The sequence below is a fragment of the Sebastes umbrosus genome, chromosome 12 (genome assembly GCF_015220745.1).
Source record: "Sebastes umbrosus isolate fSebUmb1 chromosome 12, fSebUmb1.pri, whole genome shotgun sequence".
NCBI lineage: Eukaryota > Metazoa > Chordata > Actinopteri > Perciformes > Sebastidae > Sebastes > Sebastes umbrosus.
The window spans coordinates 20479617-20506919 of record NC_051280.1 but is presented as its reverse complement, the minus strand read 5'-3'; the positions used below and the strand labels follow the sequence as shown (position 1 = coordinate 20506919).

The following is a 27303-nucleotide window of genomic DNA, read 5'->3' as shown; positions in this document are numbered from 1 at the left end:
GGAGAAACTCAAAGCTCATGCCTTACAGTGGAACGTCTCACCATCCATCATTTGTTTTTATATCATCTGTTTGTGAACAGGATGTGCACACTTAACAAGGCCCAAGATACAAATCCCAAAAGATGGCCGAGTAGTTTCCTTAAATTCAGTTTAACCTTGGATTGCTCTCATTTACCTGCTCTGCACTAGTTACATTTAGTCTGACAGATATGCATGAAACATAAGGTCAGCCGCGTTAGATATAAGGTGGTAGGAGCGCTCTGATTACTTAAAAGTAACGTTATGGTAGTTTAGTAGTATGTGTTGTTTTTAGTTAGTCTGCTTGTTGAACTTAAGTTCAGCTTTGTACCAAGAAAGCAAAAAAATATAATATCCAGTAACTTTACTGTTTGCACTGTGCTCCCTATAAATCACATGAGATGTGAATGCCAGAAATAAGACTTGCTCATTAAATTTATAATTTAATTAGTACATTTTCTTGGGATTTGTGCCCTCATCTATAGCCTCAGACATGGAATCCTTGTCAACACTTCTTTTTGTATTTTTATTGCAACAGAAATAAAAAAAAAATGTGCTGGCTTTTTGTCAAAAGCACTTCTGTTTGTTGTGTTTAATTGGGAATTTGTTTTAAGAATATCCCAAATCTGAAATCTCCCACTTGGTCCTTGATATACCTTCCTTCTTTCCCAAGAGATCATCCACTTTCCTATGTCATCCTCAGCCTCCTAGTTTGTCCTTATATACAGTTTTATAAGCATAAGAACACACAATATGTTAAAATATTATTTAAATATGGTCACAAATATCTGATTTCTGTAGATAATTCAGTATAAATTACCGATCCAAATTTCCTTCATGTCCTCCCTCATGCATGATATTGTGGCATGGTTTTAATGTTTGCATGGCTGTTCTGCTGTTTCACAACACTAAAACACACAAATTCACCAAATAAGGGAAGCTCATGTGAGCCCTTTTACTCAACATCCCTGATCTTTTTTAAAAAAGAAGAAGAAAAAGTGAAATCCACTTTAGTTAAAAAGACAAACACACCCAACAACACACAGTTTCAAGGAGTGCCCCTTAGTTTCTATATGTACCCAGTATGAGAGTGGTGACAGTATGTAAACAACAGGGCCTCACTTCCAGTCAGTTCAGCTTACAGAGCACATTGTTCAATATATAATAACCCATGAACGTCCTGCCCTCTCACTAGCAGCACAAAGACTTTTCATATATTCAACTTGAATACTTGTTTTAGGGTGGGGACAAATGAAATGCCGTTGAACTTTATCCGGATTATGAAGTAATCCCATAATAACTCCCAAAAAAATGCACTGAGTCAACTGTAGATACACACATGATACACTTCTAGAGCTACACACTGTATGTGCGTGTGTCTGTTGTGTATCATTATGGGCCTATTATGTAAAACAATTTTCCTTTGAAATTCCTGCCAGTCACTTTCCACTGAGCCTCTAGCGTCCTGTGTGTGTATACGATACTTTAATAACACACAACAAAGCTGCACACACATTCAGTTTTGGCATAAAATCACTCACAAAACTGTTCATGTGAGTGAATATTTATGATCCAAAATACATTATTTGTCTCAGTTTCTCCTGAACACACACACACACACACACACACACACTCTCGTCCTGGGCTGCACTACCTTGAGTGTGTTTTTGGCTGGTAGGCAGCAGTATGACATAACATTTCCCTTTAGTCCTATGACTTCCAAAGAGGTGAGTCAGCGTACAAAACAGGAGTTCTGGAAAGAATGGGATAGAGAGAGTGGATGCTAGAGAGGGATAGACGGAACGAAAACATTAACAACAAGTAGAATAGCAAGATTAAGAAATAAACAAAAGGGGGATAAAGCAAGTGTCCTTATATGGTTGTTGTGTTTCCAGAGCTCAGCACAGAGGAGGAGGAGGAAGAGGAGGGAGACAATGAAGACGGCAGCAGCGACGAGTTCACAGACAGCATAGAGGAGGATGATGATAAAGTGACGGCCAGAAGTTTGGCCTCCATTCAGGTAAGATACTTCTATTTCACTGTTAAATCCACAGATTTATGGATGTCTCACTAACTTAAACCCTTAAATAGTAGCACAATAACAAATGCCATCTTCTGTTAAGGCTCGTGGAGCTGAGGGTGTGCGAGCTGACGTAAAGCAGCTTGAGGAAGAAAAGGAGACACTTGAAGGCCAGCTTGGAGAAATAAGGTTACAGCTGGAGAGGGATGGATACGCCTCCGTGGCTCAGATGAGGTGCACATTTGTGTTTTGATTGCATAAGATGTGTCTGTTGCACTGTTGATGTTGCTTTCAGAGGTTTAAATCTGACAACTTTGTCTTTCTTTCTACCAGGAGTGCCCTGCAGAGGCTGCAGCAGGAGAACCAGGCTCTGACAGAAAGCCGAGGACGAGCTGGAGTGGTGGGACTGAGGACAAACCCAGAGAGGAACCACAGGAGTCTGAGCCAAGAAGAGGAGGAGGATATTGAGGAAGAAGATGAAGAGGAGGAAACATGTCCAGTGCCGGTGGGGAAGCGAGGTCATACCTGTGTTAGTCTGAGTGACGAGCGAGGGAAGAGGCACTGCAAGAGGCCACGCTCTCTGACCTCCCATCATCACACAGAGACGGTAACACATTTTACATTTATATAGGAACTTTGAGTGACTTACAACAGCAGCTTGTTACTGCCTTAGATATTTTATGAAGCTATTGCAAATCTAATATAGTCATTTTAACTCTGAGGCATTAAAGATTTCCTCTTATTTGCCCTTTAACTCAGTTTTTTTCAAATAAAGGTAGAAAGTTGAATGAACACCCCTCTGTTATAGTCTGTAGAAGAGCGAATATGATAAGCCTTAAAATAAGTTTATTGTTGGTAAGTGTGTCAGATTGTTCATAAGATTATTTATGTTATTCTGACACCCTTTGTACAATATGGTCATTTTATTGTGAAAAACAGACACAGAAGTTATTTTATTTTTCCTTTTGACACATCTGACAATATCTTAAAGAGAATAAAATGTCATAACAATTTAATAATTGATGGTGGGAAAAATGTTCAAATCATTTACTTAAGTAGAAGATGACATAAAAAATGTAGTGTTGAATAATTAATGCCCTGAACTGTTTGAGATAGTTTTATATTGTCTATATTTAGTGGTGGGGGAAAAACCGATACAGCATAGTATTACAATATTTTGCGTGGCAGAATTGTATCGATACACGGACATCATTTATCGATCTTTTATTATATACAGTAAGCTATTAATATTGCAAATACATGTCGACTCTAATACAAACAGCTCAGTTTGTCAGGTGCTTGAAGCAACATTTATGTTTTTATGACGGTGTTGGTCAGTCTGACTGCTTGACTGACAATCACATTTTGCTGCAATAAAAATGATAGAAGTGAAATGATCACTGTGAGTGAAAACTGTACCTTATTAGATAAAACAGATGTTGACAAACTGCATAATTTTCATTTGAAAAAAGGTAATTTATCGCAGTATATCTTATCACAATACTAAGCATATTACAAAATGTTTAAAATCGTATCGTGACTAAAGCATCGTGACTAAAGTATCGTGATTAAAGTATCGTGATAATATTGTATCGTGGGGCCTCTGGTGATTCCCACCACTATCAATACTCCAGGTCGCAGTATGTAACTTCTATATTGAATGATTTAAAAATGAAAAATCCTATATTTTGCATGTGAAACTATATTTTTGAAAACTAGCTGCAGCCGACAGATACATTTTGCAAAAGTGCTTTGTTACGTTCCACCTCTGTGAATAAAGTTATGGAGTCCTCACTGCTGCCTGCAGTTAGTGTGCTGTCATATGTGATAATAAGCAATTAAAAGAAACGTACGTCCCATACGTTAAAATCACGAAAACGACATACCTGTGACATCCTGTCTTGTGAATTACATGTCTTTGCTGTTGAAGGAGGTGGAGCCAGCTGGTGACAGCAGCGAGGTGGGAGTGCTCTGGCAGGATATAGACGAGGGTCTCCGTGAGCAGGCGGCTCGCCTGAGCTCCGATTTGGGGCTCAGCAACCAGGAGAACAGAGAGCTGCAGGAAAGGCTGATGGTGTCTGAGGCCACAGTCCACGCTCAGGCTGAACAGCTGAAGGACTACAGAGACCTGCTCAGTGAGTCATGAACATGGAACCTGTGAATGAGTGCAGACATGTCATTAGACACACAAAGTACTCAAAACCTTCATCAAATACTGATTTGTATACAAGATTTAAGTCATTTCTTTCTTGTGTCTCTGCAGCGGAGACATCGGTCCAGCAAGCCAATAAGCAGGTGCAGGTGGATCTCCAGGATCTGGGTTATGAGACTTGTGGTCGCAGTGAGAACGAAGCGGAGAGAGAAGACGCCAGCAGCCCAGGTAACGAACTGTCTAAAACTGTAACAACCCATATCTCACTTATCCTCATGAATCATGCATCAATGTCTCTTCATCTCTCCCTCCTTCAGAGTTTGACGACCTGGAGATGTGCACGTCGCTGTCCAATCAGCAGGACTATGAGGGTGTGGGCGGTAGCTGGTACGCTGGCAGCAGTAACTCAGGTGCTTATGAAATGGAGCATGAGTCGGCCTCTCTCCAGCATCTGGTCCAGGATCTCCGCTCACAGCTGACCCGCTGCCACAAGGTCATCCGTGGGTTGCAGCTGCGTGTCCGCTCCCTGTCCACCACCAGCGACTACGCCTCCAGCCTGGAGCGAACCCCACGCAAGGTACTGGAACATTAACCAGCTGCTCCACATGGTCTTTTAGGCTCATTTTAGTTCAATAATGATGCCCATTATATCCTCACCTTCTAGGTAAACTGGGCCTTCGAGGTGTCACCAGCCCCCAGCGGTGTGGAAGAGGATGAAGGCTGGATGTCTGACACCCAAGGGATTCGCTCAGGGTCCAAGCCCAGCAGGGAACTGCAGGAACTGATGGCACGTGTTGCATCACTGGAGGCTCAGCTGAAGAGCTCCAGATTGGAGGGCAAAGGTCAAGCAGACGAGGGGAAATGTGCCACCTGGCCTGGGTGAGTGGACAGAGACAGAGGTACAAGATAGAGGTAGCTGTTACTCCTGGTACCTTTATTTTGTATCTAGAATCAGTTAACAGATGCACATGAGAATGATTAGTCATATGACTTACAGCCCTCTTTTAATACTGTGGCTCCTTTATTCCTTTCACAGGAAGTACAACTCTCTGATCCAGGCACAAGCTCGTGAGCTGTCCCACCTGAGGCAGAGGATGAGAGAGGGGCAAGGAGTCTGCCATATCCTCAGCCAGCACCTGGGCGACACCACCAAGGTACCGCAAACCCTTCTGCACTAACTAAATGAATCATTAAAGAGGATCTATTATGTTGTTGTGCTTTTCCCATTTCCTTTAGTGTGTTATATCGTTTTTTGTGCATGTAAAAGCTCTGCAAAGCTACAAAGCCCAAAGTCCACGCCAAAAGGGAGTTACTCTCCCCGAAAGAAACACTACTGCTGAACTGCCTGAAACTAATTGATTGAAGTCCCGCCTTTTCTTCCGTAACGTGATGATGTCACCAAGTAACACATTTGCATAATACCTGCCTAGCTGCTAGTTTGGCACGCCCTCAAACAAAGCTAGTTAGAGCGGAGTCTGAAGAGTTTGGTTCGGTTGGCCAATCACAACAGAGAGGCCCAGCTGACCAATCAGAGCATTAAAGCATCTAAACATGTTCTATTAGAAACCAAAAATACAAGTATGAAACCTGAAAAGGAGCATAATAGATCCTCTTTAAACCACATTTTATCACATTTTATCACATTTCTACATATTACCAGCATGTGGAAATAATTATGAACCAGAGGTATTTTTTTTGTTATTATACCTGCTTCAATTCTCAACATCTTGCAGACCTTCGAGGAACTGCTGCGGGCCAATGATATTGATTACTACATGGGTCAGAGCTTTAGAGAGCAGTTGGCACAGAACTCGGCCCTGGCACAAAGAGTGGTCGCCAAGATCACTGGACGTAAGGAACATCTTCCCTTATCCTTCTTCGCACAGAAAGACAGTTCATGTTTGATAGTTACTCATTCTTGTGATCCTTTTATGCCCAAATTGTAATTTTATAACAGAGTTTCATCTCTCTTTATGTTCTGTCTTTCTTCTTTTATATCCACAGGCGACCGTGCAGAGAGCCATGGTGACAAGACAGGCCATGAGTTGCTCGCCCTACGGTGAGTCAGCTTAGTAAACTAATGAATTTTAACCTCTACACCTTTGCAACAACGACAACAGAGCCATGGTCTATAGAGTCACCTGCAGCATTGTGATCTGTGGGACGTTATTAGCTTACTTTGTAGAGCACTTAGTGATTAGTTTACTTTGTCATGTGACAGGCTGCGGCGCACCACATAGCTCCTTATGGTGGAGAGGCGACAGAAGGTTGTTGTTAATCCACACACAGGCCACAGCATGGATCCTCTACCCTTAAGTTGCTTTTAGTTGAATAGACCTACAGTACAGGTGTCCCACCAGCCGGGCTTTAGGGGCTTAAGGGTCCTTTACTGGTGTTGCCTCATTCAGTCGTGCCATGCTTAGTGGAAGACTCTTTCTGTTGGATCTACACTGAGTCACTTACTTATGGATTTCTGTAATTTTATGTGCAACAGCATCTATAACTACTGCGAAGTTTGGAGTTTTTTGTTTAAAATTCACTTTCTGAATACTGATATTATTTAGAAGGTAGTCTAAGAAGTCTTAACTAGAATCAGAAGACAGCAAAGAGTCTGTAGTGCATCTGGACTTGGTCTCTCTGGACTGGACTGATGGCTCCTCTGTGGAAATCTATGATTCCTAAGAACAGCTCCATATACAGAGACTCTCTGTGGTCTTTTTCTACGGCTCGAGGCCAAGCAAGAGAGACAACTTTTCTTAGGATGCAGTTGGAGAGCAACAGGGAGTTCATGCTCCGGCAACTGAAACAGTAAGGGACACTTACTTAACATAAGAAGATTGGTCCATATACAGCAGGTGGTTGGCTTGAAATAGTCAAAAACTTCATTACTAAGACTAAGATTTATACTATACCATCAAATGATTGTTTTTTATTGATTGATTATCAAAATAGTTGCTGATTCATTTTCTTCTTTTCAATTGACTAATCGTTGCCGCTTTACACTCTTCCTTTTGTTGTATGTTTTACTATTCATATGGAAAATGATGTAGAGCTACATAAAAACTGTCAATAGTTTTCAGTTATTATATAGATTTAATGGTGCTTGACAACAGTGTTGTTTATTTTGTTGTTATTGACAAATATAAACATATCATGTAAAATTTAACTATAAAAAAAAAAAGTTCTGTTGTGAACTGTTCCAGGCAACGTCAAGCAACTATTAGTAGCCTATTATGAACATGCTTCTTTTTTCATTAATAGCTGACTGTGATGGTTGATTCTCTTGTGTGCTCATGCAGGCTGAGTAAGGAGCTCCAGCAGAAAGATAAAATCATTGAGTCACTCCACACCAAGCTGCATCAGCGTCCAGAAACCCCGTCCAGCTGCCATGCCCTCTCTGAGACCACCGACCAATCAGACAGAACGTCCCTTGTGTCGGACGAGTACAGAACCAATGAGGACTTGGAGCTGTGCTCCGACTTGGACGCTGGAGAATATCAGGAGGAGCACCGACTGCGGCAGCCGGGACGCGGATCAGAACAAGATGGTAAAGTTTATTTTTATGTTCCAACTCTGTGAAATGCCTTTTCTATCCTCCACCTCACTGTCCATTCCCCTCCTTTAGTCCGTCCATCTATCCATCCTCCTCATGGCTTCCTCAAGTCCTCAAGCAGCTGTCCCAACATGCTTTGCTCAGCCCCTGTGGGTTTGACCAGTCAGTCCTCCAGAGGTATGGGACTCACAGATAGCTACGATTTGCAAAGTACCCCAAAAATGACATTTTCTTTTTCCTCGTCCTTCATGCACTGTCATTCTCCTCCAGCCCTTTTCAGTGAGCCTCTCTCCTACTCCCTCTCTGTCCCCTATGGCCCTGACGTCTGGGGTAAAGAAGTCATTTCTGACCCCCGGCCCAGGGCCCTGTCTGTGATCGCTGTTCGCCCAGAGCTGGACACGCTCTACAAACAGATGAATGAGCAGAACAGGGGTGAGGGACCTGTGTGAAAAGTGTGAATAAAGACCATAATACCTCGTGTTTGCTACCATCTCACTCGCAGATTAGAGTCCTCCGTTGTCCTGTGAGTGTTTTCACACATTACAATTCACTCTTTTATGTGTGTGGTTACAGGTTTTGCAGTTCCCCACGACAACGCTCTGTTCACCCTCTCACCTGGTGCCCACAACCAGCACGATCTCTCCAGCTACAGCCAGCTCTCCCATCATGCCTTTCAACAGTATCCGCTGGGTGGCGTTCCCGAAAGCCACTCGCTGAAGTCTGACTCAGGTCTAGTGACGGGAGGGACTCTGTGGGACATGGAGAACATGGTTCAGCAGGTTGGAGGCTTCTCTGGATCACCGGGACACCAGCAGGGAGGCAGCCATGCAGGTGTGACTCATTATACTGTTGTCTAGTTGTAATTAATATTAAAAGTCTTCAGAGGAATCAAATGATTACAATATTAGTGTTCTGCTGTTTGTCTCTAGGGGTAAATTTGATAGAGGAGCATCTGCGGGAGGTGAGGTGTCTCCGTCAGCGTTTGGAGGAGTCCATCAGGACCAACGAGAGGCTCCGACAGCAGCTGGAAGAGAGGCTGGCCTCAACTGGGCGTGATGGAGGTATCGTAGCCGTCGCTGCAACACTTCTTTCTCTTTGTGTAAGAAATTACATAAATAACTATTTTTTTTGTTTAGGGGCACCAACAAACATCTACATTCAGGGACTGGACACAGTCACTCAACTGTCCAATGAGATCAGAGTTCTGAAGGAAGAAAACTTGGGTCTACAGTCACGCCTGCAGGCCAGCACAGGTACTTCAACAGAAACTAAAGTTTTAATGATTTTCTTCTGCACGTTAACCCTTTTTGTTTTTAACTCTTTAACATTTTACCATTTTTGGTAAGTTTTTTTATATTATGGAGGCAGATTTCAGTACATAAATCCAATAAAAATGAATAAATTAATTAATAAATCCAGAAGGAAAACAAAAACAAAACCACAACAATTGGAAAACATGTGATACATACAGTATATCATGAATCCTACTAAAGGATCACATAGTCACAGAGGAGACTGAAACATTATCCCAGAAGTGGTCCTAGGAAGACACCCCTTCATCCTGATCCCCACTTATTCTACTGAGCATTCATTCGTAAGATGCTATTTCCATCACTGCACTAACCCACTCTTTCAGTTCTGGGGCCTTTGTTTCCTCAGTGTCTTAAAATAACTCGACGGACTGTTACTATACCTAAAGTTAACCCTTTTTGAACTCTCCTCTCCCCTCAGATTCATGTGAGGAGGTGGTGCAGCTGCGCGAGGCGGTGTTTACAGCACGCGCCCGCCTGAAACAAGCAGAGCTGGAGGCGGAGCAGTGGAAAGAGGAGCTGAGGCGACTTCAGGCTCACAGTCAGGAGCAGGGACAGCAGATACACATATTGAGGCAGGAACGGCAGGCCAGTCAGGAGAGAACCAACAGGTTGGTGTGACTGAATCAAACAGCGACTGATTCGTAGATAGAAATTGTGCTTGTCTGTGTGTATACATATCTATTCTCTTATTGTAATGATGCATCCCCAGGCTCCAGCATGAGGTGTCTCTACTGCAGCAGCAGCTATGTGAGAGCAGAGAGCTCATCCACTCCCTGCAGAGTGAACTACAAGTGTACGATCGAGTGTGCTCCAGTACAAAGGCCAACAAAGGTCAGTCTGCTCATTGTACACTAGCTATACTTAATACACTCCCCCTTTTAAATAAAATATGCTGGCGCCATCTGGTGGTGGTATTAAGAATGGCATTGTGGCAGACCAGGGACACTGAGGCTAAAAGCAAACATAAATTTACTCACAGTTTGAAAGATGCTATAATTACAAAATTATATACATTATAACTTTAAATATCTACCCAAGTACTGACAAACATGTTATCAAAGTTTAACTGTATTGTTGTGCTGGGATGAAACCCTCCAAACCCCAAAGAGCACTAAAGCAGAAGTATGTCCAGTAGGGCCGCCCTCTCTTAGACTATCAGTCGACTAATCAATCGTTTTGGTCTGAGCTGACTAAGATTTGTCTAGACGATTAGTCATTTTTAATGCTTTTTTCATGCTGAATAACTTATTTCTAAGAAACTTAAAAGCACATCTCTGGTAAACATAAAATTTAAAGTTGTCACATTTTGTGGAGAAACTCAGTTTTACAAATCTGTCGATTAAATCAAGTAATCGTAGCCAACTAACTCGTATGAGCGTTAGTCGACTAAGAATTTCTTTGGTGGAGGACAGCCCTAATGTCCAGTCAGACTCTCCAGTGATGTGTGTGTTTTGTCTTCAGGCTACCTGTGTGAGCTCCCAGGTCTGCCGGTGGAGCTGGGAGAGCTGCTCGGGGAGGTGAGGAGTCTGCGAGCCCAGCTGCAAAACAGCGTCCAGGAGAACAGCGCCCTCAAACAGCTGGAGCTCCACAAGCAGCTGGAGCAGAAGCTGGGTGTCGGCTCTCCTCGCACGCCGTCCCTGTCCGCCCTCACCGCCAGCCCTCAGAGAGAGAACTTCTACAGGCGACAGCTGCTGCACGGTGAGACGGCGGCTCCTAGATGTGACATTAACATTAACAACATTTAAGAACTGTTGGTGAGGCTCAGTGTGCTGTGGTGTGGTTTGCTGTGTGTCCAAGCCTGGTTTGTGTATGTGTGTGCTCCACAGACCCAGCCCCGTCTCCACCAGTCAGGGACATTGGTCTGTTTAACTGTGGATCCCCCGGTCCTCCCTACTCTGACCTGGACGACAGCCATAGCACTGCCAATGGTGTGACTTAAACTGCACTGCATGACTGCAACTTAATCTGTCTTTAATCTGTGGACTGATTGTAAAGAGATTGTATTACTTTGTAACAATAATAACTCAGTTTGAACCACTTCTGAACTCCACAAAATTCTCTCTTGCAATACAAAAAAATACAATAATGTCATTCAGAGTCAAATTCCAAAATACATTCAGCTCTTTTACCTCCAGCAGACCCTCTTGACCCTCACTCTGAGCTGGAGGGGGATGCCCCTGATGGATCGTTTGCAAACCGTAACGGCCGCCACGCCATAGGTCATGTGGACGACTTCAGCGCTCTTCAGCAGCAGGTCCTAGAGGGCCGGAGCCTCGTCCAGCGCATGGAGACAACCCTGCAGGCCTGCCTCGGCCCGCCACTGCTGGAAGGAAACCAGAAGCAGAGCAGTGAGCTGGTGAGAGCCAACAACAACAACAACAATGACAACAAATCACGACTATTAGGGTACAGATATCTAACGGAGCTCTGTATGCAGGTGCTGGACTATGGATGTGTGAAGAGTCTGCTGTCCAACACCAAGACTCTGAGGCAGATCCTCGAGGAGGCGATGTCTCTACTGAAGATGTTCTGGAGAGCAGCTCTACCCAGCACTGATCCCTCCATCCAGAACCTTAAGAAGGTTTGGGACACATTATGATACTTTACTGGTCTGATTTTTCAAAGTAAAAGCCTGGAGGTACACAATATTTGTGTCATTTCGGGCTGTCCTCGACCAAAGTGATTCTTCGTCAACGAACACTCATACGATTTTGTACAATTTTTGACTAATCGATTAGTTGATTTAATCGACAGATCTGTAAAACAGAGTTTCTCCACAAAGAATCACACAAAAGCACCACTTTAAATCCTGTGTTTATCAGAGATGTGCTCATAAGTTTCTTGGGAATTAGTCATTCAGCATGAAAAAAGCATAAAAAACAACTAATGGACTAAAGAAATCTTAGATCAAAACAACCGATTAGTTGATTAATCTACTAAAAGGGGGAGGCCCTAGTGCTATTGTCAACAATTCCCATGAAAAGACCAAAACCAACTATGTATTAGTCTCTCAGTATGTTCGCCATCATGTCCATTTGTTCCTACTGAAGTTCTTTTAAACAGGTCACAAATATATCATTTCCAAACAATGTTAAATGTGGTACCGCCAGCCACTGTCTTACTTCTGTTACCCTGCTAGGTAACAGCTTTGGTCCAAGATTACTTCCTGTCAGCCTGTGTGTAAGCCACACAGGCAGTACTTGTTAGCAGGATCAATTCATTGTTAAGAAAAATATATAATATCATCCCCGGTACTATCCTTTAAAGCGCTTTGAAACCCAAACATGTTTAGAAAGAAAACCGAGCTTTGATAACAAATGTCACTTTCTGTGTGTGTGTGTGTGTGTGTGTGTGTGTGTGTGTGTAGGAGCAGTGTATGCAGGAGGAGATCTTGTCCCTTAAACTGCGAATAACAGAGCAGGAAGAGGTTCTTAAAGGGACGATTCAAAGACTGAGGAGCACCAGCCGCACCAAGGAGAACATGGAGCACTTCATAGTCAACCAGTGTAAGTGTGTCTGTGCATTTGTGTGTGTGAAAGAGAGAGAGAGAGAGAGAGAGATTATGTGACAGACGCAAAGCAGTAGGTCTTGGATGCACAGATTGGCACAGAGAATTTCACGGTCAGGAAAACTAACAAACGGACGAAGTGCTGCTTGTGCTGATCAGTGCACAGCCACGAAAATAGGGCCCAGAGTGTGAGAGGAAAGAAATGTAGGAAAGGAGAGTGTAAAGCCTCATAAGGTATGAGAGTAAACAAAGCAAGAAAGAGAGATTCTCAGCAGAAAACATTGCTTGTCCCTTCTTGGAAGTGTAGAGAAATTCCAGGTTAGAGATTGGACAGAAAGAATAAAGGTATGTTGTATCCCAGGTCCAAATGCACAAAAACCTGAAAGGAAAGGTGTTACTATGATTTGCTTGTTAATATATGCAGCACATAAAGTGTTTGTATAGATGTATCATCTGTATGCTTGTGTAGATTTGTAATAACAATATAGAAACATCTTTTTTTCTTGTTTTTTTGCAGTGTCAAGGACTCGTGACGTGCTGAAGAAAGCAAGGACAAATTTAGAGGTGAGCAAACATCATCATATTCAGAGTATCATACATAACGTAGGTTATCTGTGTGCATACTCCATAGGTCACAGTATTATGTGTATTAGTATTGTCTGTTGTGATGTCCCTGGTGTCTTTACGATGTAAATTCATCACTTGTGGCTTTTCTGCCTCACGTGTTCCTTCGTCCTGCATTTGTCTCTCCTCTCCTCATTTAAACCCCCCAGAAGAATGAGCTGAGACTTTCCTCTCTAAGCTCCTCCTCTTCCTCTCCTTATGCTGGTAATTGTTTGACATCTTGTGATCTTACAAACAGGTAGATGTTGTCCCAGATGCTGAATTTCTAGACTGTCGTAATTTAGGCCTACAGGTCAAAGCTGTGTAGGTGTAAAAGTAAATGTGAGGTGGTCTGGGGCAGCGTTTACCTCCGTGTGGATTTGCTTTTTCTAACCATCACTGCTTTACCATCTCGTCACAGCAAACTGCATCCTGGTTTAGCAAACTTTTTATGACAGTTCTGGTTTATTGGAGTGTTTAATAGAGGTAAATAAAACATGGGAGGTTGTCCTGAGTAGTAAACAAGCTGACCACACACACAAGGACTTTATAATATACCACTCTTGGGCTTTCTCAATGTAGATAAAGTGATTGACATTGAAAGGTTGATAATCACTTCTGTCATTGGAGCTGTGTGTGGTTACCTTGTTTTCTACATGGGATGTGACCAGCACCTACGGTATGTACTGTATGTGGTGTGTATTCACCTGACATGGTGATCTTAAAATCCCACTAAACCTACTCAGCTATTGTAAATAACTGTATTTTTACGTAAAAGGCCATGAGATGTTCCTGAACCCACAACACTGACACCAAATTGCATACACACCCGTCCACTAAGCTGCCACTGCACTAAAGTGTTGTTTACTTCTACACGTCCCCTACAATCCCCCCCACAGCTAGCACCAAAATAACCGCACGCTGCATAGTTTCCATTCTGTGTGTATGCTGTCACAGCATCGCTTAAGATTAAAGGTTTGACTGCTGCCCTTCAATGTTAGGACCATAAACACTGATTCATTCACACCACTACGTACGCAGCACACAGTGTGTGTGTGTGTGTGTGTGTGTGTGTGTGGGTGTGAGACAGAGGATTTGAGTAACAACACTGCTTATTCTCTAATCACTCATTCTCAGCTTCTCATCTGCAAGCGGTTGTATTTTGGGAATGTTTTTACATCTAACATTACGCACAGTAAACTACTTCTTGCTGTGGTGTTAATTGTTTTTAAAGGAATAGTTTGACATTTTAGGAAATACGCTTATTCTCTTTGTTGCCGAGAGTTAGATGAGAAGATTGATACCACTCTCAACCTAACGTCTCCTATCAATCTTCTCATCTAACTAAAGCAGATAAGCGCATTTGCCAAAACGTTTAACTATTCCTTTAACATTTCACCTCGCCAGCAGTTTGTCAGTTTTATCAGCTTGTATAAGGATTGTTGAATGATAAGTTACGTTTTGTTTTCCCCCTCTCCTTTTGTCCAGCTGAGGACCCAGGAGGTGCTGCCAGAGAGCGGCCTGCTGATCGCAGTTTCCTGAAGACCAGCGGTGCTTTTGGATTTGCAGCCAATCAACGTCCAGCAGCGAGGAAGCGCAGCAGCCAATGCCTAGACTTTTAAAGAACCAGCCTCAACGCTACCACCTCTGACCTCTATGCTGAAACAGCCAAGACCCGCCGCCGACCCCCCCCTCCCTCCAGCCCCACCCTCACACACCAGCCTTTCTTGTCCCGCCAAACCTCGCCAGCCTCCGTCCAGCCATGAGAGTGCTTCTACCCCTCCCTCCTCCAGGCAATACGTGCGCAGTATAATCTGCACCTTGAGCCTTACCAGACTCCCTTCACCCCCTCGTCACTCTCTACCCCCTCCCGCCACATGCGTTATTGTCTTTGAGTGATACAGTCGGCAGTTTGCCTCGTCGTGTGTGTGACAGAAGAAGGTGTTTGAAATGTGCCTCTGGTGGTTTCAGTGACGTGCGTCCTACTGACGGAGCTGGTTGAAGATGCTCCTAGATCTCAGACCAGGTGTGTGTTGCCAATCTGGTTTCAGCAAAGGTTGGCTTCATGGTTTGTACTACAGAAACTTTAATTGATTTAGACATTTTCAACAAACGAATTTACAATGATATTTTGAAATATTAAACGTAGACTTGAAAGAACTCAAATTGCGAGTTAGAAAAGAAAGTTTCTATAGTACACCCCCTGGTCTGTATCTAAGAGCATCCTCTTTTGAGAGCCAGACAGCCTGCGGACGGAATAGATGTTCATGCATGTTAAATCGTGGCTTGAGAGAGGAATTCTGCACACACGTACACACACATATATATACAGTATATCTGTATGTCTGATGGAAAACGGCTCACTCAAAGACAAGACATCCTCAACTTTGACTGCCACAGAAATGCAAGTTTACTTCTCGTGGCACTTTTATTAATAAGGACTTTTTTTTGCAACTGCAATGCAAAGAACAATGAAACCCACGACGTATCACTACTACACAAAGTGGAGGAATGTAGAGGAGGTAGGCGATGATCACTGCTAAGTAGTCGTTTACTAGCTGTATCTGTATTTGTGGAAGAAAATTATGAATGCTTTGTCAGCCATCAGCCAAGGGTTATGAATAGCAGAACAAAAGCCGGAGAAAGGTTCCATTTTAGTCACAAGCCTCCTCTTTTAAGGTCATAACGGTGCTTTTTTGGCACCTACCTACTGAATCTGAAGTACTGAACAAGTCAAAAACAGGAGAGTCAATTAAATGCTCAAGGATTCGATCAATCTGATTGGCTGTGATTAAGCAGGATGTATGCTAGAATATGTAAAAATAAAAGAGGTCAAAGTGCTCAAATGGAACCAGGCTAAACACGCGTATTCAAGCTCCTCTGTAGGAGTTCTCATACGAGCATGTGCAATAATGATGTTGTTTCTTGAATGATCATGCTGCACCGGGTTATTATTATTATCCTTTCTTTGCTTGACACTGGATTATTAGTCACACTCATAATAACGTTAGGATATCAGTGTTACGATTGTACTTTTTACCGGAGTGATGATGCATGACAGAGATTGTGAAAATCTAAACTATGGAACAGTGGATTACCAATACTTGCCAAAGTTTGACCTTTGAACTCTTCACTTTGACTTGCCTTATCCATGCGAATGACAAACCCAGGTCTGATCAGACCGTAGGGATACCGAGGTGTCTTTTTTTCAGAGGGCCTCCAGAACCACAGAGACGGTAACCGTTAGACAGCTGGTTCAGTATATTTGGATTATTGTGCGACGGAAATTAGCTCCTTTTTTGGACCAAAACTCAACAGAGTGGATTTTTCCCACGTGGCCATATGCTATTATATTTGTGTTATTTCTCTTGGTTCAGGCCGTCTTAGCATTCCCATGGTAATGGCAATATAGGTTATCAAGTTCTTATAGATGATGCAAACTTTGGCAGGCTACTGGTGGGATCATTGTTCTTTAATTCACTCACTTATTCAGATTTAGTTTGATGTGTTCTTGCTGTACATTTGCCATTTTATGCTGTAAATAACCTGCTTTTTCTGTATGAACTTTTGTGTGTGTGTGTGTGTGTGTGTGTATGTGTGAGCGCATGTGCGTGCCCGTGTGTGTGTGTGTGTGTGTGTGTGTGTGTGTGTGTGTGTGTGTGAAAAAACATCCAACATTTGCTTTTTGCAAAGTTGATTTTCTGGGTAGCAGTGCAATAGCTTTATATGTTTTATTTTGATGTTAAACATCATTGTATTACGAGTACGTTTGCTGCATTCACCTCCTGCAATGTATGATTTATATGCAGTGTGTGTTAGAGGATTGTGTCACTTTGAATCATTTAGTCACATAGGCTGATAAGAAATCACAAACTATGCCTTCATGATATCTAAGTCACTGATCACAATATCGTCCACCTATAACAAAGCTCTGATTAATGTCGCTTCGCTTGCCTTTAAATTTAGCTTGAGAACTTCTTCAATCTGCTCTCAGTGATAGAAATGGCCTTGAACTAGCGCTCGTCTACCTGAGATCTGCCAAATTAGGTTTTGTTTGCGCTCGTGTCTTCAGAATAAGACAATAGTTGCCAAGTATTTCGATAGAGGTAAAATGTTTGATATGTCCTTTTTGAAATTTAAGAAGCTAAAAGGGAAAAGTTTTGAAGAATTGTCTACTGTTAAAAAAAAAAAAAGCCAATGACTGGAAAGATTGTGAAGCGTTGGAACCACAAAGCACCTTGTTGGAGCGTAAACAAAGCCTTTTTGCTATTTGTTATTAAGAAGGGAATCAAACGGCAGTTTGAAACAATGTATTGTTGGTCCTGAGTTGCGTATGTATATAGTGCAATTTGATTGGTGCAGCTTTTAATGTGATTGGAAAGCAGCTTTTTCTGAGTTTGTGCATAATGAACTAGAAAGCCGATACAGGACTCGTATGGATCCTGTCTCTGATGACAGTTAACAGTGTGCTGTGTTGGCAAAAGTATTATCAATGAAAGATTTTGGGAAAGAATAAATAAAACACTTGAAAAGCTTGTGTGTTTGTTCAATTTTAGTCGTTATTTATTGTTTGTTTTATATTTGGATCCCTGTTAGCTTCTGCCTGTGCTGTTGCTTGAAGGATCTGGCGGTGATGTTTGCAGATTGCAATCAACTGAAACGTCTCCCATGTGCAAAGCGTGTTGGAGAGCTACGGTGGCGAAAACGTGAATGGCCCTCTCTGGAGCCGGTGTTTTGACTGCTCCGTGAAGAGGACCCGCTCCGTATGTAGATATAAAAGGCTCATTTTAAGGTAACAGAAGTACAACAATTCTTATTTTCAGGTGATTATACAATAAATAAAACATAATTATTAATATTATATTCCATTTCTGTTAATAAATCCCTCTGATTGTTACACACTGTTCCTTTAACACCAGGCTGTTGCACACTTGGCCACACCCAAGACTGATGATGTCATAGTGTACTGACGCACCCTCTAAAGCACTGCAGTCCAGGTTCAGTTGCTCTTTTACTAGATTGGTAAAAGAGTAACTGACAGACATAGAAATGACGCATAGAGACCATAAGTGTGTCTCTATCCCAAAATAGAGAATATCAACTTTACACAAAATGTTTCATTTTTATTCAATTTGTCATTCCAGCTTTTAAAAAACCCCAGAAATGAAATATTGTTTTTCCAGGACCAGGGTATAAAAACTGACAAAATGTCGGACAAAACATAAAAGCATCAAGACCAAACCATAATATCAAACATGTATGGATTTAATAGACCAGCTAAACTGAACAAATAAACTTGAAACTTATTTAAAGAACATACAAAAGGGCCTTAAAAGGTACAGTGTGTAGGATTTGGTGGCAGCTGGTGGTGTGGTTGCAGATTGCAACCAGCCGAGTACCCCTCCGCTCACTCCTCCCTTTCCAAGACTGCGATACTACGTTTTTTCACTCTGCGGCTCACATTACCGCAGTTTCACAAGCGTGTTGGAGAACTACGGTGTCCTTCAGGTAACTTAAAAATGTAAAAATGTAAAAGTGTTTGGTTTGTCCATTCTGGGCTACTGTAGAAACATGGCAGACTCCGTGAAGAGGAACGGCTCCCTCTGCCGATATGAAGTGCTCATTCTAAGCTAACGAAAAGGTTTCAGGTGATTATACACTAATGAAAACATAGTTTTGAATAATATATTCCATTTCTAATAATAGATCCCCTGAAATGTTACACACAGTTCCTTTAAACCAGAATACAGAAAATAAGACAAATAGACAGGAGTTAGGACCAGCGTGTCCTCTCTTTATTTGCAAACAAGTAAAACCTTGTACAGAGAATCATCACACTGGTTCTGCAAAGCATTTTAAAACATTCATGAAACGGTTGTAAAATTCAAGTTTTGGTTTTAGCCTTGAAACACCATGGTGTTAGTCCACTCTCCCTTATCATATCACGTCTTAAAAACTCTAAAACTTCATGGCTAGGCTCAACATTCACAAAATACTTTCAGAGCGTCTAGTTGAACACCAACAGGATTTATGAAAGCCCCTTTTATAAGTCTGTATAGTGTATCAACCGTCGGTATATATGGTACTGTAAGTGCACACTATTAAACAGCACGACTTGACAAAAATAACTTTCAAAGCCACCTTACCTCAAAATACAGATCATCTTAAATGGTTGTACTGTAAACTACACACACACACACATGAGCAAACGTGTACAACTTTTAAATTCATGGCAACTATCTCTCCTCATAGCCCTGTAAATTCATCTGAATGCAGTCAATCTGCAAGTCTGCAATCCTCACAAGTTGCAAACATTCAATGCATGCAAAGCAGCAAGTTCAAACTGTGTATGACTACACATGTAACAGAACATACAGTACATTCCTATTCGATAAATAGAACTCAATACAGATGCACACACATATAAAGCACGGCAAGGTCATCATATCTAAAGAAGAAAAAAAGCACAAATTGGGTTTTATAATCCAGAGAAGCTACAGTACAGTAGTAGAGTTGTCTGCGGCGTAGTTAGAAGCTTATATCAACACTCCTGCTCACAGGATGGTAAAGTGCTCGCAAAACGATGTCAAGATAAAGGCAACAGCAGAACTAAACATTGACCTGTGACCTCCATTCCCCATCTGGAAAGTGGGCTTTTCCCGTTGAAACCATAGACTGTATATACAAATGGACGACATGACAGCTCCCCAGAAGTGAAGCCAAAACATCTGGATCTCCCCCTAGAGGCTGGCTGCAGTATAGGTCATAAAGCCTGCCTCCTCCATGTTAGCAGATGGGACATGGGCCAAACTAAAAAGTCAAAGTACACGTCAAATACATTTTTACCTAAAGATGATTTCTGTCATTTCAGGTAGTTCTCATCACGCAGATGTATGTTCAAATGTTAATTTTTCTGATAAGTTTGGTTTAAATTAGTTATTTCATGTTATAAAAAGTGGGTGATTGACAGCTGTGATTCTCTCCGTGATGGCTCGTGAACCGCCCGATCACTACTGACTCCAAATGACGTCAAAATCTCAAGTTGGCAGCTCCCGTATCCGGGATATTTTGGCTTCACTTCTGTACAGTGGGAGGAAGTGGAGACGCGTCGTCCATCTATATATACAGTCTATTGAAACAGACAAGTACTCCATCTATAGTGACCATTAATGGTAGTTTGGTTCACGTAGATTCCACTGTGATGGCTGCACTGTGAGACATTATATGTAACATGTTCTGACAAAATAAGATGCTGCCTCTTCATCCTGTTCTTGCTCATCATGTTTGTGAGTCTATCTTGAGTTAAGTTCTTTTCATAGCATGTTATTGCACTTCATGTTCAACCGATGCCAAGTCTGCTGCTCTCTTCAGCTTCTAGACGCTGGCTTTGGGCCATTCTGTTATTCTACATGCACTTGCCACAAATGCTGTCAAGTCAATTAGTTCAAAACTTAATTCAAATCAGTTCAAGGAGGATATGATGACAACACTTTAAAATCAAACTGTTGATCCACATCAATAACACTTAAAAGCCCTCACTTTAAGAGAACGTCCGTTAAATCACCATTAAAGAAACCGATTCTTCACAGATCACCCTCTTCCTCGTTTTACACACGGGCATGCATATATTCACAAGTTGCAGCAAGCACTCGAATACACACACAGTGATTCAGTCTGTCTCTTATCCGTCTGTAGATGTCACAGGTAAAAGCCACAGTATGGTTGTCCTCTCTCTCCGACACCCTACACTCACTTTGCTACTTTTAGTTCAGAGCCCTGTGTAGACAGAAGTGCAACCTTTCAAAAACCAAGCCACAGTCACAGCTGCTGGCCTTTAGCTCGCCTGTAAACTTGTTTCAGTGCAAGATTTGGCTAAATGTGATGATACAGGAAAAAAACAGCAGAATATAAACATGCTGCTCTCTAAGAAAAGCACCGCTGAGCACCCAGGTTGAGGTTTAAATAGGCTTGTAAAGCAGAGAGGTGACGTATTTCTTCTTGTATCTGTGAGTCGCGCTCAGCACCATTACTCCATCCTGCACAAACAGAAACACAACACTCATGAGTGGGATCCAAACCCACGAAGCAAATAATAGAGGTGTGGAAATTTCTTGATTCGAAGATGCATCGTGATACGGACGTGGACGCTTCTGCATCGATGCAGTGATGTTTCATTTCAGCTCTGTGTGAGTCTTTACTGCGTTTTGCTGTCACGCTTGATTCTCTCCTCTCCTTTGACCTCTGTGTTTCACCGAGGGCGAAGCTTTGCACACCCACTCTCCATGTGCAGAGAGACGGCATTCAAACAATTGGCAGTCTGCTATCTTGTTGCTCTTGCTTCCAAAATTACACTAGCTGCTCTGTTTCAACAATGTTGGGCTGAATAAATGTGCATGCGGGCTGAAATTCAACCTGTTGGGAGATACAGTGACTTAAACCAAGTAACAGCAGAAGAGCTATGAGAAAGGAAAAGTCTGCTAGCCACTAGGCTAATTGATGCAGTGTAAAATGCCATAGGCATTCAGGAAGTGCCCTGTCTTAGAGCTGCTATGTGAAAAACATGTTTTTGTATATTACAGCACACTTTTAATGCACTGCAGAAGGATTTATGTTTTGTTTTTGTAATGTTTATGTACTGAGGTGGGTCACACCTCCGCCAACCAACCAGTCAAGTTGCAGTTTACATCCATGTGTGTCCAAAATGTCATCATTTTATCATTTTATCCTGTTAGACATTTGTGTGAAATTGTCATAATTAGCAGATGAATTCTCGAGTTATGGCCAGAAACGTGTTTTGAGAGGTCACAGTGACCTTTGACCACAAAAATCTAATTAGTTCATGAGTCCAAGTGGACGTTTGTGCCAGATTTGAAGAAATTACCCCCAAGTGAGGCGTAATCGAATCATGAGGCCAATGAACATTCACACCTCTGGCAAAAACATGTGATGCTTAAATTTGTGAAACTGCCAACTGGTCCACACAGCATTATTAGCATATTTAGTATAATCATTCTGAATACAAATTTGGTGGCTTTAAGAATATGAAAGGTTATGCAGGCTCAAATTCCTTTTGATTGCTTGTCAGAGTAACACACTTTAAAAGTTTATTTAACCACTTTGATATAAGTCGTAAACATTTGCTGGGTAAATATTTTCAGAGACAAAAACAAAATAATTCAAATGGTGGAAAAGTATGAAGCCTTTAGGTATATGCAATTGATGCATGTTGAGAAAAGAAAACTGAGATCAAATGAGTCTAGATAGAGTTTGTATTATGTTAAGTTAGCTGTTTCTGCCCGGCCATCGAATTCACTGGCTGAGAGGTGAGGAGATTCAAACCCCCTTTGGGTTGCTCAGGGATTTATAGTTAATAGAGATGGGGGGGAAATGTGTGTATTTCATGTTGTACCAGTAACATGTGGAAATGTGTGAGGAGTATTTCACCTACCTTAATCGAGAGAGCGTAGAGGTGGTTCAGCATGACGTGGTTGGGTTCAGGCAGCAGGGCGGGGTCACACTGCCGAGAGAGAGTGAGAGGAAAACTTACAAACAAACACAAAGAAAACAACAACAAAGGCAAATCAAATTGAGATCTGAGGAAATTATAGTGTTAAATCAGAATTGTAGGTAGATGGAGGCACTGACCGATATATTGGTGTCCTTGTTGAGAATGACTTGGAGGAGGTGAGGAGGGAGTATAGGCGGGGCTTTGAAATGCTCCTCAGGTCTGAAGATGTACTGCTCCTGTCCGTATGGACCTGGAGGGGAGCTGGACAGATCTGCAAACATACCACAGTCATGATTACAAAGCTGAAAGGGTTTCAAGGCTTGATTTAACTCTAAACTTAACAAAATAACTTATTTTTAGTTTAGTTTTTTTTATCAGTGTTCACTGTAGTGGCTGACCTGATGTGTCTGAGCACTCCAGAGAGTCAACATGCAGGGCGTCAAACACCTCAAAGTCTGATTTCTTCACATGGATCAGGTTGTTGATGGTGCCGAGCTGACTGGTTACAACTGCCTGCAAAAGACGTTTCAAGAAGGTAATGATCAAGCAATTTTATAATCATTGTTTATAACACTCTTCATGGTTCTTCTGTGGTTTTCCTGACCAAATTCAACGACAATAGCAACACTGACAATATCTGTCAGCACCCTAGGGTTTGTAATGGATGATATTTTAATGCCAATTTATAAATGATTTCTTTTAAAATGTCTTAATCTCCTTAGGAGGTTCCTATCCTGTCATGTTTATAACATCATAGGTCTTTGTAAGACGCCAAAAAAGCGTGAAAGAGTCTGGAACTGAACTGTTTGGGATTAAGGAAACTTTCAATAACATGACAATAAAATAAAAATGACACTGCTGTACCTCTGAGGGATCATGGACCCACTGCCCATCTACAAAAAACTTGTACTGATGCTCTCCTTCTGGCAGGTCCAGGATCGCTACAAAGTCATTATGGCTTTGGAGAAAGGAAAAAAAAGAGTATTAGTGCAATACTGGCCATCCCTCTAAATTAAAACTCTAAACTGTCACATATGGTTCGAGCTAAGATGGATAAGTTGAAATAATTTGCACAGGATCCCTATGAGACCGAGAGAGTGAGAATGGACTGACATTCATAGCATGCTGACCACAAAAAAAAAACATGTGTACCTCTTATTTAGTGGTATCTTCATGCTCCAGTTATTAAAGGAACCAGCTATGTAGACCTCCTTTCCCCCTCCAGCCCAGCGGATGACCGTGGGTCGAGCCTGTGGACCAGTTTTCACCTGGTCACTCGGATCTGATTCTTTCTCTCCTAACGCCTAAAAGCAATTAATTGACATCTCAGTGATAATATGTAACAAATGGCAGAGAAATCTGAAAGGTATTCATGCAGAACAAACAAGACTTTGTACAATAATCTGTGTTTCTGTATTGTCCAGCAGTACCTTGGAATCTGGCCCATGGGTGTTGAAGATGTTGGGGTCGTCAGTGCTGTCCACCATCGTTCTGCTGGGTTCCTGGTCTTTGTGACTGCCGCTGCTGTCTGAGCGGTGGGCCTTGGCTCCATGGCGATCTGCAGACACCCTGTCACTTGTGTTGCCCATGATGCCTCACTATTTATGGTGCTTCTGGGAAGAAAAAACAACTTCTTATATGTCTGGGCACAAACCATCAGCTAAAGGAATAACTTTATTGCAATCGAGCCATTCAGAAACTAAATGAATCAGTACTGAACATAATAGTCGGTGTTGATTTCATGTCCCTTTATAAGGTATGTAAATGTGATAAGGGGCAACCACAATGTGAACAAAGAAAATAATCTTAATAATGCAGTAGCCTGAAGAAACCAAAGATGTTTCATTATATATTTGCTTGTTTTCATGTAAGACCAACGCCATCAATGCAAAACCTTTACATACTATTGACAACAGATTACAGATAAAATGACAATATGTGGAAGACATCAGATATTATCGGGAATTATAGTGAATACTAGCCCCGGTTTGTGCCTCTCATGTATTATTACCTGAGGTTTATCACAGGCTCCAAAGCTCTCACTCCTCATTGCACCTTTGATGCCAGAGTTCATTGTAGGACTGGGCAATATGACGATATATATTATCACAAAGATATAAAAATGTCTAATGTATATATTTTTCTATATCATTACTATCACAATACAGACTAGGCCTATATTTATTTATTTTGTTCTCTATAATTTCACTTAAAATTGTTATGTTCATTTTGCAGTCAAGTTCTTAAAATGAAAAAATACTCAGTACTTTTCATTGGTCAAGTATTTAATTGACACAAGTATACAAAAGTTGGCTTTACCATGTGGTTAATTCATATAGATTATTTATTTATTGAATTACCAGAAAACATGCTATATCGTAACATATATCGTTATCGAGATATGAAATGACCTATATTGTGATAAAGATTTTGGTCAAATCACCCAACACTAGTTCAGCGGCCTTCATTGGCTTTGCGTAGACTCACTCACTGGTATATATTTATGTATAAGTCCATCCTTTGTCTGCTCCCCTATTATCTTTGTGGGTATGTCTCACCTAAAACTAGTAAGTATTGTTTGCACTCAAATGACACCCTCTGTCTACGACACTCGCACTGAAATGGGCAAACAGGTTTTTATGTTCTCTGTTTCTGCAGCCTGGAACCACTTGAAGACAGATTTGCAGCTAGATAGGCTGATCTAAGTGGAGCTTATAATATAAATGTAGTGAAGTTTGAAGGCTAATTCAATTAAAATTTTAATAGGAAGACCAGTCTGTCTTCCTAGGCATATGATCCTGTGAATTGATACTGAATGTTTGATTTATGTGTTTTAAAGGTCCCATATTATGCTCATTTTCAGGCTCATACTTGTATTTTGTGTTTCTACTAGAACATGTTTACATGCTGTAATGTTAAAAAAAACAACATTATTTTCCTCATACTGTCGGCCTGAATATGCCTGTATTTACCCCTCTGTCTGAAACGCTCCGTTTTAGTGCATTTTGACAGAATTGCGACGGAATTGCAACAGAATTGCGTTGCTAGGCAACAGCTTGGGTCCATGTGTACTTCCTGTCAGCTGATGACATTCATATACACTTTAACAGGAATAAACTGGGACACATTTAGAAAGTTTACGTTTAAAATTGTGTTTAGGGTCTAAATATTGTATATTTGTGACATCACGAACGGGCAGAAATCCTGACAGCTTGTTTCAAATGCAGAGTTTCTGAATACGGGCTGTGTGTATATCCCTGAGGCTTGAGTGTTTCGATACTTTCACAGTATCTATATAGGACTTAGGCCTGCTTTATAATAAAAAAAACATGAAAATCTCACTTCTTTATAATATTGGACCTTTAAATATTTGCGTGTATGTTGTTTGAAACACTGTATTGCTGCTATCTTGGCCCTTGGAAAAGAGATTGTATTGTAATCTCAGTGGGACTTACCTGTGTAAATAAAAGGTTTAATAATAATAAATTATGACAATGTAATGATAACAAATGTCAGGCACAAACTGGGGCTATCCACAGCCTATTGTGACAGCAGAAAATAATCATATGTGGCTCATTTAAAATAGTAAACACCATCTTAACACTTGTAATGAGAAATGTAAACATGATGAGCCGCAGTCTGGTTCTCCCATATTGCTAAACCGCTTCCCAGAAAGGCTTTAAAGGCTTATCTGTGGGCTAGACAGCATCAAATACAAGCTGGTAACTGTAACAGCACTGTGTCCTCACTAACCTAACTGTGACTTACAGCACAGCACAGTTAACGCCCACTAGCTACTCAACGAGCAACAAGTGTTAACTTCATGAATTACATTATAAATACAATCTTGCACATTAATAAAGAGCAGTTAGCACACAAAGCTCGTGAGCTGTAACCTACACAGGTGTCTCCTCTGACACTTCAGCTGCGCCTCAAATCATATTTTTAGCTTACTGTTAGCTAGTTAGCTGCTAGCTGTCACTTTCTAGCAACTAGCTTCTAGCTTAGCACGCTGTTCGTCTTATTTACGACGTCAGTGTCATTTCGAAAACTTCACCGTGTAGCTAAACGATAGAGTGAATGAACTCACCGATAGCAGCTGGAGTTAATGTGTAGTTTGTGTTTGTCAGCGGAGGGTCAGCCTCTTCACAACAACTGCTGTTGGTCGGTGGTGACCAGACTACGGTGAGCGGCGAGGACAAACTTAGTGTGACGCCTGTCAGCAGGGCGAAGCGCTACAGAGAGGAAACTACAACAGTGTTTACAGATGCGAGCTTCGACGGAGTATTAGGGCCACATTGAGGGGAAAAAATACATTTTATTACGAGAATAAAGTCGTAATATTACGAGAATTGAGTCATACATTTAGGAGGAAAAAAAAGTCATAACTTTACGAGAAAAAAAGTCGTAATATTAGGAAAACATATTACCAGCAACCAACGAAACGGGCGAGAGGACATAGCAGCCTGAGCCTGCTTCTGGACGGGAAGCAGCTGTTTGTCTGGTTTATTTCTTCGGAATAAACGCAGTTTCTTGCACAATCTTTTCAAGGTCCTGATACTGATGATAATGTGCTGCTGATGTGCCAAAAGATGAAGTATTTCCTTATTTGTGAAACCTATACTGAA

At 41.6% G+C, this 27303-nt stretch overlaps 2 protein-coding genes across 12 annotated transcripts in view; one reads left to right on the top strand and one right to left on the bottom strand.

Moving 5' to 3' along the window:
• The window catches only part of LOC119498410 (myomegalin-like), a 51900-nt gene extending 34198 nt beyond the window's left edge, over positions 1 to 17702 (top strand). For 3 of the 8 annotated variants that reach the window (XM_037787283.1, XM_037787284.1, XM_037787277.1), the window contains 26 exons: positions 1914 to 2038; positions 2142 to 2272; positions 2372 to 2645; positions 3969 to 4173; positions 4302 to 4418; positions 4508 to 4767; positions 4855 to 5069; positions 5227 to 5344; positions 5924 to 6041; positions 6195 to 6249; positions 7490 to 7737; positions 7816 to 7920; positions 8014 to 8175; positions 8317 to 8574; positions 8673 to 8804; positions 8880 to 8996; positions 9475 to 9664; positions 9766 to 9887; positions 10518 to 10754; positions 10883 to 10984; positions 11192 to 11412; positions 11494 to 11637; positions 12424 to 12562; positions 13082 to 13128; positions 13338 to 13392; positions 14656 to 17702. In XM_037787283.1, the coding sequence (XP_037643211.1) occupies positions 1914 to 2038; positions 2142 to 2272; positions 2372 to 2645; positions 3969 to 4173; positions 4302 to 4418; positions 4508 to 4767; positions 4855 to 5069; positions 5227 to 5344; positions 5924 to 6041; positions 6195 to 6249; positions 7490 to 7737; positions 7816 to 7920; positions 8014 to 8175; positions 8317 to 8574; positions 8673 to 8804; positions 8880 to 8996; positions 9475 to 9664; positions 9766 to 9887; positions 10518 to 10754; positions 10883 to 10984; positions 11192 to 11412; positions 11494 to 11637; positions 12424 to 12562; positions 13082 to 13128; positions 13338 to 13392; positions 14656 to 14789 (4031 nt within the window). In that variant the 3' untranslated portion in view covers positions 14790 to 17702. The remainder of the gene's footprint in view (positions 1 to 1913; positions 2039 to 2141; positions 2273 to 2371; positions 2646 to 3968; positions 4174 to 4301; positions 4419 to 4507; positions 4768 to 4854; positions 5070 to 5226; positions 5345 to 5923; positions 6042 to 6194; positions 6250 to 7489; positions 7738 to 7815; positions 7921 to 8013; positions 8176 to 8316; positions 8575 to 8672; positions 8805 to 8879; positions 8997 to 9474; positions 9665 to 9765; positions 9888 to 10517; positions 10755 to 10882; positions 10985 to 11191; positions 11413 to 11493; positions 11638 to 12423; positions 12563 to 13081; positions 13129 to 13337; positions 13393 to 14655) is intronic. The other 5 variants (XM_037787278.1, XM_037787279.1, XM_037787281.1 and 2 more) reach the window with 5 other exon arrangements.
• On the bottom strand, positions 1624 to 27123 carry prkab2 (protein kinase, AMP-activated, beta 2 non-catalytic subunit). Of its 4 annotated transcripts, none has more exons than XR_005209116.1 (9): positions 26766 to 26958; positions 24106 to 24288; positions 23828 to 23979; positions 23540 to 23633; positions 23074 to 23188; positions 22813 to 22946; positions 22616 to 22684; positions 19353 to 21203; positions 1624 to 1650 (listed from the first exon to the last, which is right to left on the bottom strand). XR_005209116.1 is itself a non-coding variant. In XM_037787287.1 (9 exons), exons 3-9 carry the CDS (start codon positions 24262 to 24264, stop codon positions 21126 to 21128), a joined length of 801 nt encoding a protein of 266 aa, XP_037643215.1. In that variant the 5' UTR covers positions 24265 to 24288; positions 26766 to 26924; positions 27106 to 27123; the 3' UTR covers positions 18936 to 21125. The 4 variants fall into 4 exon arrangements, 3 of the variants coding, with proteins under 3 accessions (XP_037643215.1, XP_037643216.1, XP_037643214.1); XM_037787287.1 differs by lacking the exon at positions 1624 to 1650 and adding an exon at positions 27106 to 27123 and having other exon boundaries at positions 18936 to 21203; positions 26766 to 26924; XM_037787288.1 differs by lacking the exon at positions 1624 to 1650 and having other exon boundaries at positions 18936 to 21203; positions 24106 to 24285; positions 26766 to 26960.
• Positions 27124 to 27303: the final 180 nt, after the last annotated feature.

Excerpts from the sequence above, each read along its gene's own strand:
- prkab2 (XM_037787287.1), bottom strand. The coding sequence starts at position 24,264 with ATGGGCAACACAAGTGACAGGGTGTCTGCAGATCGCCATGGAGCCAAG. Across the intron at positions 23,980-24,105 it reads CCCATGGGCCAGATTCCAAG|GCGTTAGGAGAGAAAGAATC; the intron begins GTACTGCTGGAC and ends AATTGCTTTTAG. Across the intron at positions 23,189-23,539 it reads GGGTCCATGATCCCTCAGAG|GCAGTTGTAACCAGTCAGCT; the intron begins GTACAGCAGTGT and ends CGTCTTTTGCAG.